The sequence below is a fragment of the Odocoileus virginianus genome, unplaced genomic scaffold (genome assembly GCF_023699985.2).
Source record: "Odocoileus virginianus isolate 20LAN1187 ecotype Illinois unplaced genomic scaffold, Ovbor_1.2 Unplaced_Contig_9, whole genome shotgun sequence".
Classification (NCBI taxonomy): Eukaryota; Metazoa; Chordata; class Mammalia; order Artiodactyla; family Cervidae; genus Odocoileus; species Odocoileus virginianus.
In genome coordinates, this window is record NW_027224326.1 from 572723 (window position 1) to 596206 (window position 23484).

The 23484-nt window shown below is 41.4% G+C and overlaps 1 protein-coding gene across 6 annotated transcripts in view; it reads right to left on the reverse strand.

Annotated features, from left to right (window-relative positions):
* OCA2 (OCA2 melanosomal transmembrane protein) overlaps positions 1-23484 on the reverse strand; it is a 310825-nt gene that overhangs the window by 181791 nt on the left and 105550 nt on the right. For all 6 annotated transcript variants that reach the window (XR_011486403.1, XM_070463932.1, XM_070463928.1 and 3 more), the window contains 5 exons: positions 17581-17652; positions 16305-16370; positions 13238-13294; positions 12058-12182; positions 6679-6817 (listed from right to left, as the gene is read on the reverse strand). Coding sequence is in view for 5 of the 6 variants with exons in the window: in XM_070463932.1 (XP_070320033.1) it covers positions 6679-6817; positions 12058-12182; positions 13238-13294; positions 16305-16370; positions 17581-17652 (459 nt within the window). In the remaining variant the exon portion in view is untranslated. The remainder of the gene's footprint in view (positions 1-6678; positions 6818-12057; positions 12183-13237; positions 13295-16304; positions 16371-17580; positions 17653-23484) is intronic.

Below are 23484 nucleotides of genomic sequence, written 5' to 3' on the forward strand. Positions count from 1 at the left end.
CAATCTACAGATTCAATGCAATCCCTATCAAATTACCAATGGCATTTTTCACAGAACTAGAACAAAAATTTTCACAATTCATATGGAAACACAAAAGACCCTGAATAGCCAAAGCAGTCTTGAGAAAGAATGGAGCTGGAGGAATCAACCTTTCTGACTTCAGATTATACTACAAAGCTACAGTCAACAGAAATATAGACCAATGGAACAAGACAGAAAGCCCAGAAATAAACCCATGCACCTATGGGTACCTTATTTTTTGACAAAGGAGGCAAGAATATACAATGGGGCAAAGACAGCCTCTTCAATAAATGGTGCTGGGAAAACTGGACAGCTACATGTAAAAGAATGAAATTAGAACACTTCCTAACACCGTACACAAAGATTAACTCAAAATGGACCTAAATGCAAGATGAGAAACTATAAAACTCTTGGAGGAAAACAGAGACAGAACACTTGATGACATAAATCAAAGCAAGATCCTCTATGACACACCTCCTAGAGTAATGGAAATAAAACAAAAGTAAACAAGTGGGACCTGATTAAACTTAAAACTTTTGCACAGCAAAGGAAACTATAAGCAAGGTGAAAAGACAACCCTCAGAATGGGAGAAAATAATAGCAAATGAAACAACTGACATACAACTCAATACCAGAAAAACAACCAGCCAAATCAAAAAGTTAGAAGAAGACCTAAGTAGACATTTCTCCAAGGAAGACATACAGACGGTTAACAAACACATTGAAAAAACTGAACACAAAAAAATTGAAATAGACACAATGAACAAAGATCCCATTGTTCATTGCGGCACAACAATAGCTAGAACAACCTAGATGTCCATCGACAGATGAATGGAAGAAAGAAGTTGTGGTACATATACACAATGGAATATTACTCTGCCATAAAAAGGAATGCATTTGAGTCAGTTCTAATGAGGTGGATGAACCTAGAGCCTATTATACAGAGTGAAAGTCAGAAAGAGAAAGATAAATATCATATTCTAATGCATATATACGGAATCTAGAAAAATGGTACTGAAGAATTTATTTGCAGGGCAGCAATGGAGAAACAGAGAATAGACTAGTGGATATGTGGAGAGGGGAGGAGAGGGTGAGATGTATGGAAAGAGTAGCATAGAAACTTACATCACCATACATAAAATAGATAGCCAATGGGAATTTGCTGTATGGCTCAGGAAACTCAAACAGGGGCTCTGAATCAACCTAGAGAGGTGGGATGGGAAGGGAGATGGGAGGGAGGTTCAAAAGGGAGGGGATATGTGTATACCTATGGCTGATTCATGTTGAGTTTTGACAAAAAAAAAAAACAACAAAATTCTGTAAAGCAATTATCCTTGAATAAATAAGTAAATAAATACTAATGTGATGCCAGCCAGGGGCAGCTAAGCTGTTGCAGCATTCATTAATATATTGCCATAAAAAGAAGAGACTAATAACAGAAACAGAAAGCCAAGTTCTAAAATTAGTCTAATAAATTACAGTAACCATGCTTTCACTGGAACTACTTCTGTATCTATTCTACCATAAATTATCTTTTCTATGAAGAATTTTAAAGTTTTGGCCTTTATATTTATGCCTATAATCCACATTTCAGTTAATCTTTTGATAAAGTAGAAGGTGTGGACTGAAATTCATTTCTTCAGCATATGCATGTACATTCATTCCAGCACTATTTGTGAAAAAATTATCCTTTCTCCACTTAATTGGCTTTGCACCTTTGTCAAAAGTCATGTATGTAAGGGTTTATATCTGAAATTTGTATCTGATATTTATATCCTTTGTTCTATTTACCTTCCACCTATCTTGATGCTAACCGCACTGTTTTTGTTATTTGTGGCTTCATAATAAGTTGTGAAATTAGGTAGTACTAGCCATCCCAATTTGTTCTACACTTTAAGATTTGTTTTTGACAATTCTGGATACTTTGAATTTCCATTATAAATTTTAAAATCAGTTTGTCAATTTCTACAAAAAGAAAAATTTGCTGTTTTTTTATAGGAATTGCATGACTCTATAGATTAATCAAGGGAGAACTAATACTTTAGTGATTTTGAGTTTTCTGATCCATGACCAAAATATATCTCCCCGTCTATCTTTATCTTCTTTAATCATTCTCTGCAATATTTTGTTGTTTTCTTGCATATGTTTGGTCAGATTTAACCTATTTTACATATTGATGCTATTGTAAATGGCATTTTTACTTCAATTTCCAATTGTTTGTTGTTAGAATATAGAAAACTGTTAATTTTTCTATATTGATCCTATATTGTACACTTATTAATTTTAGTTATGATTGTCAGAAGTTTTTGTTTTGATTTTTTCTTTTGTAGATTCCTTCAGATTTTATACATGAACAATCATGTAATATGCAAACAGATTTAATTCTTCCTTGCCAATATGGATGCCTTGTATTTCTTTCTTGACTTATTGTACCAAGAGCCTCCAGTAAAATGCATTTAAGTGGTAAGAATAGACATATTTGTCTTGTTTCTGATCTAAGCAGGAAAATATTCAGTTTTTCTCTTTTAACTATGATGCTGGCCATAATATTTTCATAGATGCTCTTTATCAGGCTGGTGAAGCTCGCTTCTTTCCCTACTTTATTGAGTGATTTGATCAGTAATGGATGTTGAATTTGCCAAATATTTTTCTATATCTATTGAGATAATCAGATGGATTTTCTCACTTAGTATGCTGGTAAACTGCATTGGTTGATGTTTGCAAATACAGCACCAATCTTCCATTTCTAGGATAAATTCCACCTGATTATGATGTGTTATTCATTTTATAAGTTGTTAAACTGGATTAGTTAATTTTTAAACTTATTATTTGTGCTCATAAAAAGTATTTGTCAACCGTTTTCTTATCCTGGTTTTATCTGCTTTAGACATCTGGCCCTTATAGAGTAAGTTGAAAAGTATTCTCTCCTCTTCAATTTGCTATAAAATTTTGTGTAGAATTGGTATTGTAGTATCATTGCTTCCTTAAACGTTTGGTAGAATTCACGAAATCTTAGCCTGAGTTTTTTTGTTTGCTTTGCTTTGTTCTTTCTTTCTCAATTTTAATTACAAATTCAATTTCTTTAATGGATATAGGGCTACTCAGGTTATCTAGTTCCTCTTGAGTGAGGTTTGGTAGAGTATGTCTTTCAAGGGAATTGTCTATTTAATCTAAATTGTGAAAGTTATTGACACACAGTTGTTCACAATACTCCCTAACAATGTCTTTAATGTCTGTGTGCTCTGCAGTGATGTAGTTTTCTTATTCCTGACACTGGTAATTTATGTTTTCTCTCTTATTTTCTTCATCAGTTTGGCCAGAAGTTTGTCAGAATCATCTACCCTATCAAAGAACTGGCTTTTTCTTTCACTGATTTTCTCTGTTGCTTTCCTGTTCTCCATGCTGGTCTGTGTCTCTTCAGCTTACTTTCAGTTTAATTTCCTCTTCCTTATCTAGTTTCTTCAGACTGAAGCTGAGGTCACTAATTTGAGACATTTCTTCTTTTCTAATTGGTATTTAATGGTATATATTCCCTTCTAAAAACTGTTTTAGAGCAGGGACCAGAAAACTACACTTGCAGGCTAGAATATAGACATGCACATTCATTGATGTGTTGTTTGGGGCTGCCTTCCTGCAACAGTGGCAGAGTTGAGAGATTGCAACAGGGACCGTAAGGCCCACATGCTTATAATAGTAATTATATGGCTTTTTAAGAAGTTGCTGACTCCTGCTTGAGAGGAACCCTAAAAATTTTGTCTTCATAATTTAATTCAAAATATTTTGCAATTTCACTTTCTTCTTTGATTCTTGAAATATTTTACATAGGTTTTTCAATTTTATGCTGTTAAAAATAGCTGTTTTATATAGACCTTTTTAATATTTACTTTTAAAATAACTATTTCTTATTATTTCCAAAATGAAATATCCAATCAAAGTATAGGTCTTGAAAAAGTAAATAACCCATTATGCCCTTTTTTAAATCAAAGTATCATCAGTTTATAACATTATTTAAGTTTCATGTGTGTAACAATTATGATATGGCTTAGTGTAGTTTCTTCAAATTTCTTGTGCTCTGAATTCATTGGACTTCCTGAATCTCTGAGATTTTATCTTTCATAAAATTTGAATTTTTAGACCATATTTTCTTCAAATGTCTTTCTGTCTTCCCCTCTCCTTCAGAGATAAGAATTATAGATATATTAGGCCACTTGGAGTTTCCCTTTAGCTCATGAATGTCTTCATTACTTTTCACTCTGTTTATTTTGGACCTATGTCCTTAAGTTCACTAATTTTTTCTTATGAAATTCTTAATTTGCTGTTTTAATCCTAACAAGAGACTTTTATCTCATACATTACAGTTTTCATTTTTAGAAGTTTGATTTGGGCCTTTTAAAAAAAATATCTTTCATGTTTCTTTTTAACTTAATGAACATCTGGAATACAGTAAAAATAATAATAATAATAATAATAATAATAACAGTTTTAACACACTTGTCTGTTAATTATGACACCTGTGTCTATTCTGGGTTTATTCCAAATGGTTCATACTCTCCTCATGATAGATCAAATTTTCTTGCTTCTTTGCATATCTGGTAATCTTTGATTAGATCTCAGACATTGTGATTTTTACCTTGTGTGTTGTTGGATATTTTTGCATTCCTATGAATATTCTTGATGTTTGTTTTTGGATGTAGTTAAACTATTTAAAAACAATTTGATTATTTGATGTCTTTAAGATTTATTAGGTGGAATCAGGGCCAATACCTCATGAATTAAGAGGTTTACAGTCTTCTTGGCAGCAACAGACATTATTCTTGGCCCTCAGTGTATCAAGCACTCTTCCCTCTAATCTTTTTGGGTTACTCTTCCCCTGGACACAGGCAGTTTCCCTCTGCAAGTACTCTGAGGTTCTCTCTGTGTCCAACTCTCCCCTCTCTGGTTCTCTCTCTTGTTCCCTCCAGAGTCAGTTCTACCTCCCCGACTCTAGGAATACGGAAGGCTCCACATGGGTTCTCTCTCCCTGAACTGAATCCTGGAAAATCTCTTAAGGTAGTGAGCTGGGGCAACCATAAGTTCATTTCATTTGTTTCCCAATTCTCAGGGTTCACTGCCCTTTTTTACCTGATATCTAGTACCTTGATTACCACTGTCTGGTTTTGGTTTGTTTCTGGTTTTGTTTTTTTTATTTTGGCTTATTTTCTTTTTCGATGTCTCAAGCAAGAGGGTTAAATATAGTCCCTGTTACTCCATCTTGGTCAGAGCAGCATTTTTTTTTTTCCAATGTATATCCACATACAAACATTCGTGGAGACTACATGCACCAAAATAAGCAGCTTCCCTCGTAGCTCAGCTGGTAAAGAATATGCCTGCAGTGCAAGAGATCCGGATTCAATCTCTGAGTCAGGAAGATCCTCTGGAGAAAGAAATAGCAACCCACTCCATTATTCTTGCCTAGAGAATTGCAGGGAGAGAGGAGACTGCCAGGCTACAGTCCATGTGTTTGTAAGAGTCAGATACGACTTAGTGACTAAACCACCACCAAGCAACTAACCAAAATATTGAGAGGATTTATTTCTGGGTGGTGGGATTATGACAATTTTTTATTTCTGATATGTGTGTGTGTGATTTACATTCTCTAAAATAAATGTATTACCATAAAATAAAAATAATAAAACATTATTTTCCTGTGAAAATAGCTCTCTCTCATGTGTATGCAACATATCCTGGGTGACAGATGCCTCCAAAGCAAATTCCAAGGATTATAGTGTTCACACACTTTCTGGTGTACTCATGCGACATGACCAGGAGGGGCCTGCCGCTCAGCTCATGCAGCAAGACTGGTGAAGCATCACAGTTGGCTTTCAGAGCAACCAGGGAGCATTAAAATTTAGCCAAAGTGTCTAAGTTGTGCCCTGAATCTCTAGAACACAGTAGGCCCACAAAATGCCCTTCAACACCTTAGAGCCATGAACACTCAAAGGCTTAAATATTTTTATGAAAGACAGCAAATATACACAAACATGCTAACATACTTCAGAGACACACAGGCATAAATGTATCACCTATAATAAGTGACACCAATTTGAAAGCATTTTTACTGATACTTCAGAGAAGAGATATTGAGAAAATTCTAATGATCAGAGAATGACAAATGAAAATTAATTGTATAATTTAACTTTAAGATATGTAAAATACCATTTGCACTCTCTTTAATACTTTGCTTTTATTTTTGTTTACAAGAAATTATATATTAATATTTATAAGAGCTTACCAAGAATCCTGACAGATCTTCATTTTCTCATCTTTATCTTAAAGAACTTAAGTTCTTATTCACCCACCTCAGTTGAAAAATGAGAGGGAGCAGATCATTTTATTCTTAATATTGTTGGAAGAAACCTCAATTTGCATTAATATATTATAGCATACTAAATAGACTAAATAGAAAATGTAATCATTTTCTTAAAATTTTAGCAGAATGAGAATGAAGTCAATTCAGACCACTACATTAGAGGATCAGTCACCTAACCTCCCACTCTCAGGATGACCGAGAACACTGCATAAGAAGAAGTGATATCTGTGTTGGTAAGATGTTACTAAATGTGCAAGTAAGCTGGGGCCTATGTTTATTGAAAACAGTCTGATTACAGTGATACGTACCATCTTCCTCAACTCCTGGTTGGAAACAATAATGACATTTGGTGGGTCCCCAATGGCAGTGGCAGCTCCCCCAATGTTTGTGAAGATCACTTCTGCAATCAGGACTTGTCTTGGATCAAGGTTGAGCACCTCACACAATCTGTCATAAATGAAGGAAAATGAAAATAGTCCCAGTATTCATACTGTGAGAGGCACATGTGCAACCCAAATATTTTCAAAGCACTTGCAGGTACAAGAAGGATGCACACACACACACATCCACGAGAAAGGCAAATGCTGAGGGGTAAACAATGACAAGAGTGCTACAGAGCTACAGGATAAAGTTGCCTCTCAGCACTAGACTTCTCTGAAGGTTAACACACAATCCATCTGAACCATGCATGTGAAAATACATTCCTGCCTCGCCCCCACAGGTCTGGAGGAAGCACTCGGTGCACAGGCTCCCTTGCAGGCCAGGAAGTGGCACAGATGAACGTATCTTTGCCACCAGACCGCTCTGAGTCAAGGTGCGGCTGGAGCAGAAAGCACTGCCGTCCATGGCTCACACCACACCAGCCAACCTAGCTCCTTACCCACCTTACCTTTTCAAATACTGAGGCACTATGCTGAATCCTAACAAGGAGTACACACTCTACAGCAGTGGCTCTCCACCTTAGCCAAACACTAGATTTGTCTGGGGATCTTGACAGTCTTGCTACCTAGCTCATGACAGAACAACCCCTGGAGATGGGCCTAAGCAGCAGCATTTACAGCTCCCCAACTGGTCCACTGAGCACGCAGTTCAGAAAGGCTACTCTAAAGAAAGTTCGGGGGAAACCTCATGGCGTCTCCTCCACCCACCCATTACATTGCCCACTTTCTTACAGAAGCGAGGCCTGAGTCTGGATGTTGGCAGCAAGGGGAGCCCCTGATGCACTCCAGGACCTTTTTTGGCGGGGATGCCCTTGTGGCATGAGGGATCTTGTTTCCTTACCAGGGAGTGCTTCCACGCCCCCTGCAATGGAAGCTCAGAGTCTTCACCAGACCACCAGGGAAGGCCTCGAGGGTCCTTTCTACTATCTCCCAGCTCAGAGTACAGCCAGCAGCTCTTCTGAGCAGGACTGGCCTACAGAGCTGTGCAGAGGGTGAGAAGGGAGTTCAAAAAAGAGGGCCAGACTCCAATCAGCAGCAGCAGCAGCTCTCAACTAAGGAAGCTCCAGGCTCTGCTTTTAGCAAGAAAAGGATCAGTGTGTACTAATCAACAACACCAGATCGGGGTGTCTAACCACCCACACACAGACGGTGTGCCGTGCTGTGCTTAGTCGCTCAGTCATGTCCGACTCTTTGCCCATGGACTGTAGCCCACCAGGCTCCTCTATCCAAGGGCAAGAATACTGGAATGAGTATCACCTCCTGGGAATCTTCTCAATCCAAGTCTCCTGCATTGCAGGAGGATTCTTTACCATCTAAAGAATGGTAGCAGGGAAGCCCAACTCTAAAGACTAATGTTACTCAATCTAGACAGAGGCAGAAGAAATGTGATTAAGCTTAGCAAGTCATAAGGAATATATAATAGTATAATATAAACAGTGAATCTGAGCACACCAATACTTTAATCATGAAAGATGTAATTTGTATACTAATAAATGAAATTCCTATTCCCACATAATAACAATTATAGTGCGATCACTTACCTAGAGCCAGACATCCTGGAGTGTGAAGTCAGCTGGGCCTTAGGAAGCATTACTACAAACAAAGCTAGAGGAGGTGATGGAATTCCAGCTGAGCTATTTCAAATCCTAAAAGATGATGCTGTTAAAGTGCTGCACTCAATATGTTAGCAAATTTGGAAAACTCAGCAGTGGCCACAGGACTAGAAAAAGTCAGTTTTCATTCCAATCCCAAAGAAAGGCAATGCCAAAGAATGTTCAAACTACCACACAATTGCACTCATCTCACACACTAGTAAAGTAATGCTCAAAATTTTCCAAGCTAGGCTTCAATAGTACATGAACCAAGAACTTCCAGATGTTCAAGCTGGATTCAGAAAAAAAGCAAAGGAACCAGAGATCAAATTGTCAACATCTGCTGGATCATAGAAAAAGCAAGAGAGTTCCAGGAAAACATCTACTTCTGCCTAATGACTACGCCAAAGCCTTTGACTGTGTGGATCACAACAAACTGTGGAAAATTCTTCAAGAGATGGAATACCAGACCACCTTACCTGCCTCCTGAGAAATCTGTATGCAGGTCAAGAAGCAATAGTTAGAACTGGACATGGAACAACAGACTGGTTCCAAATTGGGAAAGGAGTATGACAAGACTACATTGTCACTCTGCTTATTTAATTTATATGCAGAGTATATCATGTGAAATGCGGGGTTGGATAAAGCACAAGCCAGAATCAAGATTTTCAAGAGAAATATCAATAACCTCAGATATGCAGATGACACCACCCTTATGGCAGAAAGTGAAGAGGAACTAAAGAGCCTCTTGATTAAAGTGAAAGAGGAGAGTGAAAAAGTTGGCTAAAGTTCAACATTCAGAAAACTAAGATCATGGCATTCGGTCCCATTACTTCATGGCAAATAGATGGGGAAACAATGGAAACAGTGACAGACTTTATTTTCTTGGCTCCAAAATCACTGCAGATGGTGACTGCAGTCATGAAATTAAAAGATGCTTGCTCCTTGGAAGAACAAAGTTATGACAAACCTAGACAGTGTATTAAAAAGCAGAGACATTACTTTGCTGACAAAGGTCCGTCTAGTCAAAGCTATGGTTTTTCCAGTAGTCATGTATGGATGGACCATAAAGAAAGCTGAGCACCAAAGAATTGATGCTTTTGAACTGTGATGTTGGAGAAGACTCTTGAGAGTCCCTTGAACTGCAAGGAGATCAAACCAGTCAATCCTAAAGGAAATCAGTCCTGAATATTCATTGGAAGGACTGATGCTAAAGTTGAAGCTCCAATACTTTGGCCACCTGATGCAAAGAACTGACTCATTGGAAAACACCCTGATGCTGGTGAGAGAGTAACAGGCAGGAAGGCTAGGGGGGGTCTCCAAATGGAGGAAATAGGCTGCAAGTGTCAAATGTTTCTTATCTCTCTCTTAAGCGGCAGGAGGAAACAAACTATGAGTGTCTGATTTTTTTCCCCTTCTCTATACAAAATTAAAAGGAGGTTTCTCTTAAAATTCTGTGTTGCCATGACAACACCTGGCTCCACCTGAACTTAACTTTTCTCAAACGTTGAGCTAACCAATGCGTTTTTCTTATGGAAATGCTTTTCTTAAGCTATGTTAATGAACTGTGTATTTACCCTAGACTCTCTCTTCAAGTCTTAAGCAAGTTCTACTTAAGACTCAGAACCTGATAAGGGCTCAACAAACCTGTATGTTTTACTCATACATTGTTCTCCTAATCTATGTTAATGAAACCATATATTTACTTGGAAACCTGCCTTTCTTCAAGATTCATGTCAATCATTTTATGGCCTGGGATGACTCACCTGGTGCCAATGTTATCTCAAATGAATGTTGTGGTTGAGGGGCTTAGTGCCACTCTGAGTTTTGAATCATCTCCTTTCTCTAATTAACAACTCATTGATAGGTATAGACTAGCAGGCGGGCACTCTTTCTATCCCCTTCTGGTGTCTATGTCAAAAGCTTTCTCTATCTCTTTTATATTTTAATAAAACTTTATTTACACAAAAGCTCTGAGTGATCAAGCCTTGTTACTGGCCCTGGATTGAATTCTTCTTCTCCAGAGGCCAAGAGTCCTGGATGTCTTTCATGGCTCAGCAACAACCTTTCAGTGGGAAAGATTCAAGGTGGGAGGAGAAGGGGATGACAGAGGATGAGATGGTTGGACGGTATCACCGACTCAATGGACATGAGTTTGAGCAAACTCAGGGAGTTGGTGATGGACAGGAAAGCCTGGCGTGCTACAGTCTATGGGATAGCAAAGAATCAGACACAACTGTGCAACTGAACTGAACTGATTCTCACATAAAATTACAAAGCCATTTCCTAGCAGAGTGAGGATGTACACATCCCAGCAAGGCTGAGGCAACCCTCAGCTGCGCGAGCTGTCCAGAGATGCTGAGAATCAGGGTGCCATCATCAGCATGTGTGGTGACTTGCTGGAATCTGGCGCATTGTGAGATTGTTTCAAACCGCTGTCAGCAGCAGAGCTGCCCTGGTTGGAGGGAAGTGGGTGTGAACTGCCTCTTACCCACTGAGGTGTCCAAGGGCAGGGCTGGTTTTAGCATATGCTTTATCCACCATTTACCCTCAGAAGAATTATACCTCTGGGTATTAGGAGGCGCTGCACCCCCTGTGCAAGCAAAGCTAGATCTAGCATCTTGCTCCTCAAATCCATGCTTGCACATGGGCCATGACAATGCAGCCAGGCTTGCAGAAGCCTGGGCAATGGATTAACTCATAACACTGCAGGCCAATCCACAGGATGCTGCTAACTCTCTGTTCCTCTCTACCCATCCTTCTCCTCTCCATACTCCACATTCTAACTCACTCCTCCTCTGAGGGTCACTCTTCCAAACACCAAAGGCATCACCCAGAATTAGTTCTGAGCTCTGGAAGTAGCCCCTTGTTTGTGACACTGAACTTGCCTTGTCTCATGCCTCATATGCAGGAGAATCTCTTATCTTGTAGAATCCTCAGAACACTAGCTTGTTTTAATTCCTTTGATGAAACAACCCAGATCAGTACAGCTGAAGTGGGTTGTCTAAATGTCCTCACTACCTAGCTTCCCAGAAGCCTCCAGGCGTACCTGTGACCCTTCTAGAACCAGCCAGCACCAGCACAGGTTGAGTCTAAGCAGGGGAAGACCATGATATGCTAAGAACCATCCTTAAAATAAAGGACATAAAGTCTAGATAAAAGTGTAGGTCCAGGACCTTGGAAGAGGCTGCACAATCGCAGGCTGAAGCCCAAACCCCAGGAGGCCCCAGGCAATCAGTCCCACAAATGAAATGGGTGGAATTAAAAGGAGCAAGATGGAATCAAACTGAACTTCTCTTTCCCAAAGTTACCTTGCAAGGCCTTGCCAGGCCAGGTCACACAACCCTCCAGTAATCCCACAAGGATCCTGCCAGAGCAAGACAGTAGCCCCACCCCCTGCTCTCTGGCTGAGAACCCCATAGAGCCCGTGGAGTAGAACTCCTAGCCCCTGATGCTCTGTCCCACAGGACATAAGTGTCTGAGTGTGCTGATTCCTGTAGGCATTTCTGCAACCACTGCTACTGCCATCACAGCTGTGCAGTCAGAGCCACAGTCCCAGTGGACGTGCAGGTCAGACCCAGTCATGTGGAAGGAGGGCAGCCAGCACACACTGCCATCAGCTGGCCTGATGTCCACACAGGGCCACTTTGCATACCTTATGGTCACGGGAGTGAAGAGGAGCACTGTTGTGACATTGTCCAGGAAGGCAGAAAGGACAGCAGCAATGAGACACAGCATGAAGATCATGGTCCACACTCTTCCTCGGGACAATTGGTATGCCTGGTATGCAATAAAGAACAAGCTAGGATCAATGGTGTCAGAAAACAGATGCAACTTTTCATTAGGGACTCTAAGAACTAAGGGTCTAAATAAACACCACATGGAGGATTAAAACTTAGACCTACAAACTCCTAAACCTGCTGAGATGAGGCGGTAATGGCTGGATCTGAACTTCTAAATCCATGCAGGCCTACACTCCTGCCCACCAATTCTCATTTCAGTACCTAAGATGGTCTATCTCTCATAAGGTGACAACCTGTCATGTCTGTATCCTTTTACACACTCCTTTTGGTTGGACAGCCGGGGCTGTGACTTTGGGATTTACCTGACCCTAGAGTCTGCTGATATTTGGGGATCTAGGGGTTGCTTTTAGTACCAAGGTGTTGGGAGGACGAAACCAGATAGCTACCTGGGAGATGCAAGACAGTGCACAAAATTGGCAAAAATCACATGGTTCTATTATTCAAAGTGTGGAAAGGGCTTGTTAAATAACTAATTTTTTAAAAGAACTATTCAGTTTCAACTAAAAAAAAAAAATTCAAGCCCAGCCCTAGTCTGCCTTAGTCTTTTCCTCCCAACTCTGATGATAGGATCAACACAAATTCTACCAGTCAGAAAATGGTGAAGGATTCCCCAGGGTCCCAGTTATAAAAATGAATGCTTATAGGTTCAATGTCATAAAGTAATCATTGAAATTATTTCACCTAAAAGCAGAGTAATCAGAAGCTGATGACTTAAAATATTTAGATACTCTGAAGTGCAAAACAGTTTTGGTGCACAGCTCTCAACCTGCCGATTTGAACATAATCACACAAATATTCAACTTGAATACTAGTCTCCTTGATCCTCTTTGGTTATTTGTTGAGAATCTGAAAGTGATGCTCAAAGACACCTAACTTAGCACAGCAATTATACCCAGGTTTGCAGCAGTGATTTTGAAAAGAAGGACAGAATTTTAAAATATTTGCTTTAAAACAGTTTTATTCACTAAATATGTAATGGTAGGGAAAAAGTATCAATTGATACATAACTATTAAATGCCACATCATACCTACCTTTACAGCACAATAATCAAAAAATCCAGTTTCTGAAAATATGGCTACTAAGATCATCTATAGGGAAAAGAGAAAAAGGAGACAGAGAATGTTACAGAGCACCATCCTGAAATGACATCAGTGACCACTTGCATACCTGAGCTCTGGCCTCTCTATGACAGCTACCACCTCCTCAAACTTCTCACTCTTTTGCTGAGTGTGGTCCCTTACTAACTCTCTGAATCAAGCCCCTTACTAGAGGGTTTGCACCTTTAAATTTGTCCAAGAATATGTGCCCAAAGTTCATTATCATTCCATCTGAACTTCACAGTAAACATCTGCGTTATAATTATTCTCTGACTTATAGACCAGGAAACTGTCGGGCAGAGAGGGAAAGTGACTTGCTCACAGTCACAAAGCTAAAAACAAGGCAGGAAATAGGATAGAATGTGGCCTTTTGCACCTAAGTGTTCACACAAGCAACAATTAAAAGTTTTAAGACTTTTAAACTCACTTAAATTACATTTATTTATTTTTTTAAACTGGCTTAAATTTTATAAGAGTAGTTACATTGAAATGAAGACTGCTGGGAGAAATATTAACAACCTCAGAAATGCAGATGATACCACTCTAAAGGCAGAAAGTGAAGAGAAACTAAAGAGCTTCTTGATGAGAGTGTAAGAGGAGAGTGAAAAAACTGGCTTAAATACAACATCCAAAAAACTAAGATAATGGCATCCAGTCCCATCACTTCATGCAAATAGATAGGGGAAAAGTGGAAATAGTGGCAGATTTTATTTTCTTGGGCTTCAAAATCACTGAGGGCAGTGACTTCAGCCACAAAATTAAAAGATATTTGCTCCTTGGAAGAAAAGCTATGACAAACCTAGACAGCATATTAAAAAGCAGAGACATTACTTTGCCAACAAAGGTCCATATAGTCAAAGCTATAGTTTTTCCAGTAGTCATGTACAGATGTGAGAACTGGACCATAAAGAAGACTGAGTGCTGAAGAATTGATGCTTTTAACTGTAGTGCTGGAGAAGACTTCTTGAGAGTCCCTTGGACTGCAAGGAGATCAAACCAGTCAATCCTAAAGGAAATCAACACTGAATATTCATTGGAAGGACTGATGCTGAAGCTGAAGCTCCAATACTTTGGCCACCTGATGCGAAGAACTGACTCATTGGAAAAGACCCTGATGCTGGGAAAGGCTGAGGGAATGAGGAGAATGGGGCAACAGCAGATGAGATGGCTGGATGGCATCACTGACTCACTGGACATGAATTTGAGCAAATTCCAGGACTTGGTGATGGACAGGGAAGCCTGGCATGCTGCTGTCCATGGAGTTGCAAACAGTCAAACAGAGCCTTGAGCAAAACATTTATTTAATTCTCTGTACTTTGGTTTTCTCACCTTACTTCTGTATGTCTTATTCCCTTGTAAGGCTGTTGTGATAATTCAATAGAATTATGTAAACTAAAGTACTTTAGAAAATAGTGGGCCCAAAACTGTGTTGCACATAAACAGTGCAAAACAGTACAAATCTCTGCCTTGTCTATAATGACAATCATTGTCCATCCTATCCAAATGGCCACTGTGAGGCAATTTATTGAGTGTGGTGCTTCACACCAATGAGACCTACATATGAATGTGAATGGGTAGGTCCTGTGTGGTCTTCCATTGTTGTCTGCTGCCAGAACCACCCAAGAGAGACTGGAACTCAGGGACTAGGTGAGTGGTCCCATGGGTGGATGACTGGCAAGAAACAGGGTGAAAAAGAAAGGGGTCTGGTTATGTAGACTGTCTCTGGACCACACACACCCCAAAGTTCTATACAGAATCTTGTTGAACTGATTCCAGCTGAGAAAAAATTATGTCATTCATTGTTAAAATCCAATATAACTGTATTAAGAAGGTAATTAAAGTGAAGCCCTAATCCAATATGACTTTTGACCTTATAAGAAGAAGAGAGGAGGACACAGACATACCCAGAGGGAAAATCATGTGAGGACATGAGCGGATGATCATCTATAAGCCTCAGAAGAAACCAACGCTGCAGACATCTTGATCTTGGACTTCAGCCTCCAAACTTTGAGGCTCCAAACATTTCTGTTGTTTAAGTCACCCAGTCTATGGTACTTTATTATGGCAGTCCCAGCAAACTAATACACCAATCATTTAAGCTTTTTTTAAAGCAATTCACCTTCCGTATGCCCAAACCGTATTTACTTTTCAGAACCCTATATGAACGTTAGTTTCTCTATAAAGCCTGGATTCAGAGCATTGGGCTGAATCCCACACTGCACCCACAAAGGAGACAGTTACCTTGGATCACACTGAAGCCTAGAGCAGCAGACCCCTCCATGGTGCCAGAGCAGAGAGAATACTAACGAGGAAATGAGGGTATATAGAGACCTGCTTTACAAATGGCGAGTTTTCTAGCCCTGAGAGGGAATACCCTCCTTCAGATCACTCAGCCACTGTGGGGTCTGTTCAAGAACACATGAGCCATTCCCACTGCTGTCCAGACCCTTGTCAAATTCCCCTTATTAAAATTAAATCTGTTTATGACTCATGTTCCACACTAACCCACTAGTGTGTCTTAAAATTTCCTTCCTACAGGTTGGTTTGGTGACACTCTTCATAGCATGCAGTAGAGTGGTCACTTGAAAATATGATAAATTAACAAACTATTACTTAGGGACAATTTCTTCCTTTCTTCCTTTATCCATATAATTAAAGGTACTTTTTCAATCACTGAAAATTTTATATGGTTCATTTATTTAAGATATATCATTTTATATTTTAAGGACAGTAACTCAAAAAACTGCTAAATTTTCTCAATGGAAAGATTATTTCTCTGTTAGAGAGGCCTTAGCCTAAAATTTTCCAGCTAACCAGCCAGAGCACCAATCACTCCATTCCTCATCAGGAGAAATTAGCTAGACCTGCAAACACTTCTCAATCAAGCCCTAACAGTCAGGGAGCACGGTGTCCTTAAGAATTAGCAGTGACAGCAGCAAAAGAGAAAGTCCCAAGTTACAGAAAACATGGGGCCCAGTCCCACTGGGAGGACTGTCATTACCATGCCGAACAGCAGGGCCAGAGTCTCAAAATCAATCCACTCCACCACATGGGTCAGGCTGGGTCTCTGCAATCAAACAACAAATTAGCCAATTAGTCCTGGGTATCATCCTCCTGGTGATAAGTTGTAAACATGTGCTCTTTACAGAAAACCCACTCAAAGCCAGAGTTGAAAATCACAAAAATCACACCATCCACTTGCCTTTGAAATCCTATTATATGATTACTGAAAAACAGTCATGACCCAAAGCATCGTAACATCAAAACTATGCACTTGTCAATGGGAAAGGCAGATTTCTTAAGCCCTGTCCCTGTCCCTAAGGGAAGGTAGGATCATGGGGAACTGGGAGCCCAGACTGGGAAGTGAGGGCACTTGGAGGGCCTGGTTGTTGGAAAAGGACCGCACAGTGGTCCAGATAGTTTCCTGCAGCACAAGCCACATGCCACATCAATTATTTCCAAAATTAAATAACTACTACTACACTACTCCTTAACGATTAATAAAAACAGCAGAGGTTTATGTGTAAGTTTAGGATTCCGGAACATTTTACCCTTAAAGTGTTTGTTTATACCAATTCTAGCCATAAAAAAGAAAAAGAAAAAACAATAAATAACTAACTTAACAAAGTCTCACATATCATTTTTACTCTTTGGTTGACTGACTGGCCTTTAGAAACATTTTTCAGAACAATCTCTGAAATTCTACAGAGGTCTTTCTCAATCCCAAGTTCCATGTGTGGCCGCCTTGGTCAGTTCAGCACTGCTCCTCAAACATCCCCAGGCTTTCATCTCCAGAGTATTTGGCCTCTCTTGCTTCTCTACATTCATTCCAATGTCCCTGCAGGATGGAACATGCTCAGACCCTGAGGGGATAGTAGCACCTCCCAGACAGGCACTTCCAGGGACCTCCTGATGTCTGTCCCCAACCTCACTGTGTCCCACCTCTCTGCTCCAGCCAGGATGGCCTGCCCTGGTCTTCAAGGACTGACAGCACATATGGCTGGCTCTAACATTGCTCAGCTGCATGGCCTGGATGAATACTTGACCATCATGAGCCTTTCCTCAGCTAGGATGGAGAATAACACCACTGGAGTGAATGTCATAAAGTCAAATGTTAATTGCTCATCAATGCTATAAAGTTCATTAGTTCATGCCTTTAACAGGAAATATGAAATAGTATATTAAAAACTAACCAGCTAACACCTAGTTATTGGACTGTCTTTGAAGCTGACATTCTATCAAATGCTAAGCCTTTGACTCAAAATGTTACAACTTACGTCACCAATCACAGCCAGTGCTGCTAAAGCTGAAAGGGACCCCAACATGGCTGCTAGTGTTCTGTGAACAATCTGGAAAGAAGCATAGAACATTATTTCACTCTAACCCACAGGATTTTAAAACACACAGAAGCCTGTATTGGTCTAAGTATCTGTGAAGATTGGCCATTCTATACCATACCTATTGAAAGTGAAAGTGAAAGTTGCTCAGTTGTGTCTGACTCTTTGAGACCCCATGGACTATACAGTCCATGGAATTCTCCAGGCCAGAATACTGGAGTGGTAGCCATGCCCTTCTCCAGGGGATTTTGCCAACCCAGAGATCAAACCCAGGTCTCCCACAGTACAGGCAGAGTCTTTACAAGCTGAGCCACCAGGGAATTTAGGACAATAGATAAATCATGGGTTTCTTTGTTTCAAAGTCTGGATGCCCCAGAGGCACACACAACCATCACCAGTCTGCTTTCTAAAGAAAGGTGATTTAAGGTGATTATCTATGTGTATGATCCTATTAAAATTTTCTTAATTGTTTTGGGTTTATTTTCTGTTAGCAGGTCTTTTCCTTGACTTGTGTTTCCTGCCTAGAGAAGTTCCTTTAGTATTTGTTGTAAAGCTGGTTTGGTGGTGTTGAATTCTCTTAACTTTTGCTTGTCTAGAAAGCTTTTGATTTCTCCATCAAATCTGAAGGAGAGTCTTGCTGGGTAGAGTATTCTTGGTTGCAGGCTCTTCCTTTCCATAATTTTAAATATATCTGGCTTGTAGAATTTCTGTTGAGAAATCAGCTGATAGCCTGATGGGAGTTCCCTTGTATGTTATTTGTTGTTTTTCCCTTGTTGCTTTTAATATTTTATCTCTGTCTTTAATTTTTGTCAGTTTGATTACTATGTGTCTCAGTGTGTTCCTCCTTGGGTTTATCCTGCCTGGGACTCTCTGTGCTTCCTGGACTTGGTTGACTATTTCCTTTCCCATGTTAGGGAAGTTTTCAGCTATTATCTCTTCAAATATTTTCTCAGGTCCTTTTTCTCTCTCTCTTCTCCTTCTGGGACCCCTATAATGCAAATGTTGGTGCATTTAATGTTGTCCCAGAGGTCTCTTAGGCTGTCTTCATTTCTTTTCATTCTTTTTTCTATATTCTGTTCTGTGGCAGTGATTTCCACCATTCTGTCCTCCAGGTCATTTATCCATTCTTCTGCCTCAGTTATTCTGCTATTGATCTTCTCAATCTTTGCCTCCATTTTTTTCCCGAGATCCTGAATCATCTTCACTATCATTATTCTGAATTCTTTTTCTGGAAGGTTGCCAATCTCTACTTCATTTAGTTGTTTTTCTGGGGTTTTATCTTGTCCCTTCATCTGGGACATAAACTGCTTTTTCATGTTAATTATATGTCTGCAATGTGGTTTTAGTTTTAGTCACTGTAGGACTGTAGTTCTTGCTTCTTCTGTCTGCCCTCTGATGGAGGAGGCTAAGAGGCTTGTGTAAGCTTCCTGATGGGAGGGACTGGTGGTGGGAAAAACTGGGTCTTGCTCTGGTGGGCAGGGCCTTGCTCAGTAAAGCTTTAATTCAATTATCTGCTGATGGGTGGGGTTGCACTCCCTCCGTGGTCTTTCTTTGACCTGAGAAGACCCAGCCCTCACGTCTATAAGGGTCACCATTAGACCTTAGGGGGACCTTCCCAGACTGCCACTGCCAATACCCCCATCACTGTGGTGAGCCCCTTCTGACCCATGCCTCCGCAGGAGGCCTTCCAAATCTAGCAGGTAGTTTTGGTTCAGTCTCCTGTGGAGTCACTGCTCCTTTCCTCTGAGTCTTGATGTGCACAAGGTTTTGTTTGTGCCCTCCAAGACTGGAATCTCTGTTTCCCCCAGTCCTGTGGAAGTCTTGTAATCAAATCCCACTGGCCTTCAAGGTCAAATTCCCTGGGGATTCCCAGTCCCTTTGTCAGATCCCCAGGCTGGGAAGCCTGACGTGGGGTTCAGAACCTTCACAACAGTGGGAGAACTTCTTTGGTATTATTGTTCTCCAGTTTGTGGGTCACCCACCCAGCAGGTATGGGATTTGATTTCACTCATGATTGTGCCCCCTCTTACTGTCTTGCTGCAGTTTCTTCTTTGTCTTTGGATGTGGATCATCTTTTTTTTTCTTTGGTGGGTTCCAGTGTCCTCCTGTGGATGGCTATTCAACAGCTAGTTATGATTTGTTGCTCTTGCAGGAGGAGATGAGTGCCTGCCCACCTTTCTACTCCACCATTCTGAACTGGAAGCTCAGCTATTACTTCTTTAAATTAACTTTCTTCCCCCTTCTCTCACTTGTCTCCTCTGGAATCCAGTTATCCTACATGAACACCTGACAGACAATGAAGGTTTTCTTTGCTCTTTTTCATTTTCTTCTTTGGTCTCCTCTGATTGGGTTATTCAAAGTTCCTGTCCTCTTGATCACTTATTATTTTAAAAGTTACACTCCATTTATAGTTATTACAAAATATTGGCAATAGTGCTCATATTATACAATACGTTCTTGTAGCCTATCTTAACACCCAATAGTTTGTACCTCCCACTCTCCCTCCCTTATATTTTGCCTCCACCCCCTTCCTACAGGCAACCAGGAGTTTGTTCTCTACATCAGTACTGCTACTTTTAATGCTTTATCAGCTAGATAGCAACATTCTGTGCCTTTGAGTTAACTTATTGAAGGACTGTTGTTATCTTTGGTGATGATATATTTCCTTGATTTTTCATATTCCTTGTAGTTTTGTATTGATGCTTTCTCATTTGAAGTAGTCAGTCAGTCAGTTCAGTTGCTCGGTCGTGTCCAACTCTTTGTGACCCCATGGAATGCAGCATGCCAGGCTTCCCTGTCCATCACCAACTCCAGAGCTTACTCAAACTCATGTCCATTGAGTCGGTGATGCCATCCAACCATCTCATCCTCTGTTGTCCCCTTCTCCTCCTGCCTTCAATCTTTCCCAGCATCAGGGTCTTTTCCAATGAGTCAGCTCTTTGCATCAGGTGGCCAAAGTACTGGAGTTTCAGCTTCAGCATCAGTCCTTCCAATGAATATTCAGGACTGATTTCCTTTAGGATGGACTGGTTGGATCTCCTTGTAGTCCAAGGGACTCTCAAGAGTTTTCTCCAACACCACAGTTCAAAAGCATCAATTCTTCAGTGTTCAGCCTTCTTCATGGTCCAGTTCTCACATTTGTACATGACTACTGGAAAAACTATAGCTTTAACTATATAGACCTTTGTCAGCAAAGTAGCAGACATCTCCTCAAATCTTTATTAGTGGTATTCAGATAGGATATAGTGTTTGTTTGTTCTGTTACACCTGATACTTTCTCTGATCTCCTATGGACATACCTGCTGCACTCTTCTTGCTCCTTCTTGTGACAGGATGTGTAAACTTTTATGTGTTCTCTGGTTCTAGAGCTCACCAGGCTGGCTGCTGGAAAAGTCCCTTTTGTTGGCAGTAAAAGTGAAGTCGCTCAGTCATGTCCGACTCTTTGCGACCCCATGGACTGTAGCCCCCAGGCTCCTCTGTCCATGGGATTTCCCAGGCAAGAGTACTGGAGTGGGTTGCCATTTCCTTCTCCAGGGGATCTTCCCAACTCAGGGATTGAACCCCAGTCTCCCACATTGCAGGCGGATGCTCTACCCTCTAAGCCACCAGGGAAGCTTGTTGGCAATAGGTGGTGCTATAGCTTCAGTTCTCTGCTGCCCACAGCCAGTCTGTTTTCTGGCACCACTCCATCTACTGTTGACCAATAGTACTCTCACCACCACACAGAAAGCATGTACTAGGAGCCACTACAAAGGCAGTGGGGGGAGGCTGGGAGAGGCTGGCGTTAGGGATGCCTGCAGGCCTTGGGGAGATCCTAGGATGAGTTTCTCCAGGTCAGTAATCAGATTTCCTGCTGAAGTGCTGAGTGCAGTCAGCAGGAAATGTGTTCCTTTAATGCCCTTTGATAGTCTCACTTGACTCTTTCCTGACCTCCCTCCCTGCAGGCATGGATGCCCTGCCTGCGTACTCTGGTTCTGGCAGAGAGAAGTTGCTTCTCCTCCGCATCCTGCACAGCTGGGGAAGCCAAGCACTTACTCCCTGTTGGGTAGTTCAGCCCAATGGAGCTTGGCCTTAGGAGAGGGGCAGTGCTGACCCAGGTCCTATTACCCTCCCCAGTGTGTCCTAACTTGTATTGTTTTCCTTCAGTGACGTGCTGTAATTTCCGCTCAGAAAGGCTGGGCTTCTACAAACTCTCTCTTGTTCCTGGGTATCTGCTCAGGTCAGCACTGTCCAGGTTTTCCCTGATAGCAGCCAAGAGAGATCAGGTTGCCACTGCTGGTTTCACAGCTTAGACTAGGGTATGTTTGCTTATTACTGGATGCACAGGCAGGAGAGGCTCCTCCTAGGTCCTTTGAATATCACTGCTCCTACAGACGTACTTTTTCTTTGTGAATGGACACCTAGTTAGCTATGAGAAAGGGGGGACCAAAAGGAGGGATATCTCATGCTGCCATGACGCTGACGTCATCTCCCAGTTTACATTTAAGTGTTCAGGATGTGAGAGGGTTGACTCATCTTCCTTGGGCTACTTTTGTAGATGTAAGGATAAATGAAGTGCAGGGAGACTCATCAGGAGGATGAGATACCTAAATATCTGCAGATATGTGGAACTCCCATGGCTGCCATTTCTGCCCATGAGGTGTGCTGGCGGCTGTACACTGTCCGCAAGCAGCTGTATGCCACTGCATGTGTGCTTTGCTCTCTAGGGACCCCACATGAGCTCTGGGAGCCTTTGCTTTGTGTCATCTCATGTAAATTCTCCTGGACTGAGGAGCATCGGGAAGCAGGAACACCTCTGTTTAGAGAGGGGCTGCTCATGGAGGGAGGTGCCTGTGCCTCTTGAGCCCCTTCCCGCCCAGTACATGAGGGCAATGGCAGGAGCCCACTGGTCCACAGTGACAGGGGAAACACTGACGGTGGGTTTCCTAGACATTCCTCAGTTCTGAATCCTGTGTTTCTAAAAATTCCCATGACAGTATACAAGTGGTACAGTTCTGGGCCTTGAATTCAGTACCACGCTGCGTTTCATAGGCATTTCAGCACTTACAATGTGCATCCAGTTGAAGGCCTTGTTTTCCAATTGTTTCTTACTGCCATGATGTGGTAGGATGATTATGGGCTTTTTGATGCTACGTAAATTCTCCACATTTCATTTTCTTCCTCTGCAAAACTTAGAGAACGTTTTGGTTTGTAGGGCATGAACTGGCTGTCCCTTGAGGTGACACCCTACCTCTCTCTCTGTGCCCCGGTGTAAGACCTGGGCCAGCTCCTATTTTCCTGGGCTGGGTCCTGTCTGCCTATGAGGTAGTAACAGTGCTCCGCTTGCTGCACTACCCTCCAGGTGGGTCCTCTTTCTACTCTCCCTTGTCTCCTAGGAGGAGGCTGTTCTGGCCCCTTTGAAAGTGGTGGACCGTGCCTGTCTGTTCTTCTATGTGAATGCATTCTTGTCCTCGTGCATAGTTAACTGCCCACCCTTCCCTCTGAAGTCAGCTTTGGTCGTGAACTATGTTCTGGTTGTTGGGATATGAGAAGAGAGACTCCCCATTCCTCTTGCCTCAGTGGTGCCCAGGTGAGAAGCAGCCTGGGTCTCTTACGGATCACAGTGAGCAGAGGCCTATTGACCACATGTGCAGATGCTGAGAGGCTGGCTGAAAGCAGGAGGTGGCCATACCCCTACAGGAAGGGGCGGTGCCTTCTCCTTCCGGGGCCAGAGCCCACTCAGCCTGGTTCTCACATAGCTGGAGAGAATCCCATAACTCTTGCTGAGCTGGGGACCTACGTTGGGGGAGCACCAGCTGCTGCCCCTTCTCACTGCTCTGCCACTGGAGGGAATTTCTGGCACCC